The 6,150-nt window shown below is 44.9% G+C and overlaps 1 protein-coding gene across 4 annotated transcripts in view; it reads right to left on the minus strand.

Annotated features, from left to right (window-relative positions):
• Positions 1 to 534: 534 nt before the first annotated feature.
• Positions 535 to 6,150, minus strand: part of Txk (TXK tyrosine kinase) — a 54,167-nt gene continuing 48,551 nt past the window's right edge. The window contains exons 12-14 of one of the 4 annotated variants that reach the window (XM_021210745.1): positions 4,340 to 4,458; positions 3,622 to 3,779; positions 535 to 1,174 (exon numbers count right to left, since the gene is read on the minus strand). In XM_021210745.1, coding sequence (XP_021066404.1) covers positions 1,106 to 1,174; positions 3,622 to 3,779; positions 4,340 to 4,458 — 346 coding nt within the window. In that variant the 3' untranslated portion in view covers positions 535 to 1,105. The remainder of the gene's footprint in view (positions 1,175 to 3,621; positions 3,780 to 4,339; positions 4,459 to 6,150) is intronic. The other 3 variants (XM_021210746.1, XM_021210743.1, XM_021210747.1) reach the window with 3 other exon arrangements.

Raw genomic sequence — 6,150 nt, forward strand, 5'->3', positions numbered from 1 at the left:
CTTACAGAGACTTGAAGTGCCAGCGTTGGGAGGGATACCCAAGGGGTTCCCACCCACCCAGAGGAGAGAATGGGAGGGGGGGGAAGGATTGTGGGACGGGGTGACCGGGAGGAGGGCATTAGAAAGATGTAAACAAACAAACAAACAAACAAAGGAGTGTGCCACCACACTGAGATAAACTAGGATTTAACTGTGACTGTAGATTGTTTCATTTGCTTAACGTCACATCTGGACACCTTTTTGTGGCCTCCTTATTTGGATAGAATAAGACATCTTCCAGAAAGAACCAGAGACAGTTGTTATGATGGAAGGAGGTGTCTTAGGTTACTGTCTCACATGTACAGAGGATGAACTCAGAACTAAAGGTTGGCTATCACATATACAGAGGGTGAACTATCAAAACTGAAAGTAGGCTCTGGATTTCCCTGATAACAGATAGCATTTAGAAATAGAAACTTCATCAAGATATGCTCAAAGGGTGCTTTGGTTCAGATTTTAAACAGCGTTTAAAAACTAGAATGCAAAAACTGAGGTCCCACAATAATCAGGAGAGTTTATTAAATAACACATGGCACGATTATAAAAGACATTTCCAGAATGTTCACATAGGTTTCCAAAGCTATGTTTTCTATAAACATTTATACAGCCCCAACATTAAACTGTTGGGAAGGTTTCTTCATTTCATGAGTTGGCAGAATTTAATTTTTTTTTTCCCCTCTCTGCATGGACCACTCCAGAGACAAATGTCAGTGCTCAAGAATGAAGTTGCCTCGGCCTTATGAAGAATCAGGGGTCTCTATATACTTAAGGGACCTGAAGGTGCCTATCATAAAGAAGCCATTTGGAAGGCTGGTGTGGAGTGTACTCATAAGTGTAGTTCAGAAGTCCCTCTCACACCTGTACAAAGACTATCAGACTATTTTGCAATGAAATCAGTGTGACAAGCCTGTGACCTTTGCTTCATTGCCAAGAGTCAACAACCCTAGTGGAGATACTCCCCATCCGTGCGATGCCCCGTGATTTCACCTTGTGACTGTTTTGTAAGTTGACCCTGTGGGCTGGCATTCCATTTAAGGTCACCTGCGAGCTGGCATTGCATTTAAGGTCACCACATTTCTGCGATCTCCGAGAGAACCTGAAGCAGCTCAGCAAATGTCGGACGGCCTTTAGGGCTCTGGAAAATGGAGAGAGAGCTGATGAGCGCAGCTTGCTTCTCACCCAGACAGCAGCTGTGGAACAGGCAGGGAGCTCAGCCCATGCTGGTTCTGCACAAAGTGAAGAACACCATACCTTGGCTAACACACAGCGCGAGGTACAGATAAAACGGCCAGTGTGATAAATGGCAGTGACCTGCGGCTATGTAAATAAATGTAAGAGGAATAAGTATTTCAACTTGGTTCTCCAATCACACCAGCCACTTTTCAAATCCTCTGGAGCCAGAGGGGTCTAATGTGGACAGAGAACATACAGGATATTTCTACCCCGACAGAAATTTCATCTGGAAAATGATGGGGATTCAGAGTGTGAGGTCCCCAATTCCGCATCAGTACTGGCTTGCTATGCTGGTCCCCTCTAGCAGGAAAGGTTTCACACAGAAAGCAAAAGGCCCATCTCCGAATCTTCTCCAGGAACCCTGTAGATCCTGAAGCATAGTCAACCAAATCTTTGGCCTCGGAAGCAGAGATGAGAGCTCCTCTCCCTGTGTTACTGTGCAATGTGCTTTGGCTCTGTCCACCTCGGGAAAGACATGGCTCTGTTGGCATCTTTGGAACCTGCAGGAGTTAGAGCTACTCACTGCACGGAGTAAGAGGGGGTGGGGCAGGCAGAAGACAATGTGAGTGCATCCTAAGCCTTGGTAAGGACCCAGGAATAAATCACAGGGCCTTTCAGGAAGGGTCAGGCTCAACTGGTGGAATCTCTGCCGTGTTTATCAATGATAACACAATCTTTTTTTTTTTTTATTTAAATAGTAAATTCACGTTATTCCAATGATCTCACGATCAAAAACAGCCAGTTTAAGGAAGCCATTCAAACAAATAGATACCTAGTCCCAAACTATACACATCAGTGTACTTCTATACAGTTAGGTTGGCCATCCTTGAGCCTCAGGGCTAGACTTAGGTTATTAGACTTCCATAATTAATTAAATTTTACTCACTTACCCTCTACAAGAAAAAAAATAGCTATGGCAGAGTTGGAACTAGGAAAAAATAAATGGAGCTTTGTCTCAATGTGCGTGCATCATTGTTTGAGTAAATTTTCTGACTGCAATTAGAGACCATTTCCTTGTTCCTTCTGTGATCTTCCAGTTTACGACTCTTCCTCTCTAGCTCATAAATAATATGTAAGATCACGCTGTTCTGTGCACATGTGCCTGCTTATTAATGCTCCAGGACTTGGGACACAGTCATATCCTAATAAACCCATTCTAAGTTTAAAATGTCATAAGCTAAAGATGCATTGTATGCAAATACTCTACCAGAAACCACAGCTTAGCAACATCTGCGGTAATCATGTGTTCGATCTTGTGACCTGCGGTTGCCTGGAAGTGTGGCCTCCTTCCCAACATCCCAGGAGAGGCTCCTACTTGATACTATTTTCCCAGGAAAAGATCAACGTTTGAGGCTCCAAATATGGCATTATAAAGTTGGAAAATTCTAAGTCAAGACCACCACAGCCACTATCTGTATGACCTAAGCTATTTACATTGTGATGGGAAAGACATTACCCCTGTTGCCACTGACAGTTTACGTGATAGTCTCAGGTCTTTTGTGATTCCTTGTAGAACAGCTAATCGTGTCTATCTGCATACACTGGGATCATCCTAAATGAAATACTTCTCTGGAATATGAACAATCCCATCACTCTTGAAATACTGGTTTTCGCAGTGTTTGTGGAGTGGGAATCAAACGATGCATGTGAGTTCGTTTGTGTTTCAGGCAGCAGGAGACACCCCACCACCACCACCACCACCACCACCACCACCACCACCACCACCACCAAGCTGTGATGTTTCTGGGCTAAGCCTGCTAGCTACCAAGCAGAGCTCTCAACACTCACAGTCTGATGAGAGCAGGAGGGTTGTTGAATAGATGCCCAGAAAAGGAGAGGGGAGGGGAGACAGCAACCCACCCCCCTGGCTTCATTCTTCATCTTGGCATTTCAACAAAAAGAGCAACTCCTAAGTGATGGTTTCCCTAGTGGTGCCTCCCAGCACAGTCTGCCTTTGGTTTCTATTCTGGTTTAATCTCGCTACCAGGAGGAGTCTTACATGCCAGGGAGAGATGAAACCCGTTACTTTTAGCCTTGACAGTGGAAGTGAACAGAAGTAAAGTGCAGTAAATAGAACAGCAGCCTCCATATTCTGTGGGCAAGTTCAACAAACCAGATTCTCTCCTTAATTCCGTCACCCAGTTCTTCAAGATAATGGATCATCTAATCAAGAGGCTCTAGAAACATCCAGTCTCTGCAAGAACCAATCTCAGACAGACAAGGCTTGGAAAGGAGACAAGGCTCAGGGTGAGGGGCGTCACAAGAGAAGTGATGCGCTGACTCTCAGGGTGTACCAGCAAACAGGCAGTTTTTGCTGCCATGGTACAGACCCTAATAAGGGACACCTACCTCATGCCAGCAACTGTACATCACTCTGTATATGGACATGGGGGCCAGGTGAGGACGGTACAGCCGGAAGCCTTGAGAAATGGCTTCCACCACTTGCAAATTTGACTTATTTTCAAAAGGCATTTTTCCTTCTGTAAAAACTTCCCACATTAAAACTCCTGCAAAGAAAACATGCAAACACAAGAGTCACTTGGAACCAAGACAAGGGATTCATTCAAATTGCAAGGCGTTAATCTCCTCCACCCTCAGGAGCCAAGGTAAATCTCCTCCACCCGCCTGCCTTGGAAAGCCAAGGTGCAAGGATCCCAAAATGCCAAGGTTGCTAATCCCATAAGCCTTGAGAGTATAAGGTGAAGGGTGTGGGCTATATTTCCTAAACCAGTTGTTAAGTTCAAATTGTCAAGCTGGAAAACAGATGAGCGTCTGCATAACTAAACAAGTGAGTTTATTAAACACATTGGAAACTCTGTGGTGACACAGAGCCTTTCTGCAGGATGGGAGTTTTGGCTGTATTTGCCTTCTACGTGGCAAGAGCTTGTTGGGGAAGGAAAAGACCAAGAGAGCAGAGCTGGGGGGGGGGGGGAGGTGCCTGACTCCGGACGCCAAAGCAATTCCAAGTCTTATAAAGAATGCTATACCTTATCAAAAAACAAACAAGCGAGAGATGAAAAGAGAAGGCCGCCTTTGTAGCAAATCTAGCTACAGCAAATGCACTCACCAAAAGACCAGACGTCAGACTTGCTACTGTACTTGTTGAAATGAAAGACTTCAGGCGGGCACCACTTGACTGGGAACTTAGCTCCAGAAGAACTGATGTATTCATCGTCCAAAACGTACCTGCCACCAGGGGATTTGAGCACACTGTGTTAATGGCTTCTGAGGCCTAATTGCTCCAAACACCTCTGTCGGCTCTGATCTGCTAAGACAGCGTTTTCCCCTAGAAAGGGCTTGCACATCTTGTCTTCTTGATGGCAGACAGGGAAGGAACTCTTTGTTTTCTCTTCTAGAACCAGGTCTCCTTGGGTTTCATTGGCTCTCTGAAATCTACAGTTCTAAAGTTCCAACACTGGGGAAGTACTTAAGTTCTTTAGAGTCCGGTCTTAATTCTGCAAAGAAACTGCCTTGTGTTCTAACAGCAAAGGTAACAGCAAGGTAGTAAATAAATGGTAAGTGAAAAGCCGTGCACGTCAGAAAACATGGATCCAAGTTGGTGCCACATTTTCTCTCATGTACTTATATTTTGTGTGGCACAAAAAGGCGGGGGGGAATAAGTGTGTCCTTATAATACTTCTGATATGAAAAAATATCCAGTATATTATAATGTATGTATATTTTATACAGATTAGGAATAACTTTTCTTAAGACTCATGCAGGAATATGAAATGCATGGGGAAAGAGACAGCTGGCTTTGGGCGCTTGCATATACAATAATGTTTTTTAGTTATTTATTATTGCTGTCTTCGTGCTCCCACTATTCCCCACGTATTCTATCACATTTCGCCTTTATCTCCTCCTCAGTAAAGACTACCTAAGTGAGGTTGTAGAGATGGCTCAGTGTTTAAGAACTCTGGCTGCTCTACCAGAGGGCCCCAGGTTCTGTTCCCAGCACCCACCCAGTGGCTCACAGCCTTCTGTAACTCCAGTTCCAGGCAATCTGATGCCCTCTTCTGGCCTCTGTAGGTACTGCATGCACGAGGTACACAGATATACACATTCAGGTAGAAACCCCTCCATACAGAAAATAAAAATAGAGTCGGAAGAAAACAATGTTTTAAAGGTTGTAAAACTGGGCGTTCTGGTGAACGCCTTTAAATCCGTCACTTGAGAGGCAGAAACGGGGTGGTTTCTGTGAGTTCTTGGCCAGTCTGGTCTACATAGAGAGGTCCGGGACAGCCAGGGCTACACAAAGAGGCCCTGTTTCAAAGGAAGAGACTGTATAAGAGGAATCAGAAGAGGGGGTCCTTTCCTACTAGAGAGTCTCTAGATCAGACTTTAGATAGAAAGGCTAGATCTATTAACAAGATTTGAGAGGGGTGGGAGGGAGGACAGATCCCCGAGGAAGAAAGTTCTTGTCCCCACGGGAGGTTGGTGGGACTAAAGAGCAACACAAAAAATGGTGTCCTCTACCTGAGTGAAGCCCCAGGAAAGGCAGAAAGGTTCTGGAATACAAACGGGTCTTGACATGCCTCAGTAAACCAGGCCTTTGTCAGCCCCATGGAACTTTCTGGAAGAATCCTCTATGTAGATGGTCAACAGCCACCTGTACAGATGGCTAGGCAGAGTGAAGCGGGAGGACAATAGCTACACAGATCTTGGCTGTACATTGCAACAGGACCAGCCAGGCCACCTCCATGACAGGGCCCATGAGACACTTAAAACTTGGACTGCTGAGGAACGCAGAAAAACATCTGGAATTCATTAGGGTTAAATTTCTGGGCCTCTAACGAAAAGGAAAGCTCAAAATGTTTAAAAAAAAATCCTTGTACACACACACACACACACACACACACACACACACACACACACACA

The sequence above is a fragment of the Mus pahari genome, chromosome 13 (genome assembly GCF_900095145.1).
Source record: "Mus pahari chromosome 13, PAHARI_EIJ_v1.1, whole genome shotgun sequence".
NCBI classification, from domain to species: Eukaryota; Metazoa; Chordata; class Mammalia; order Rodentia; family Muridae; genus Mus; species Mus pahari.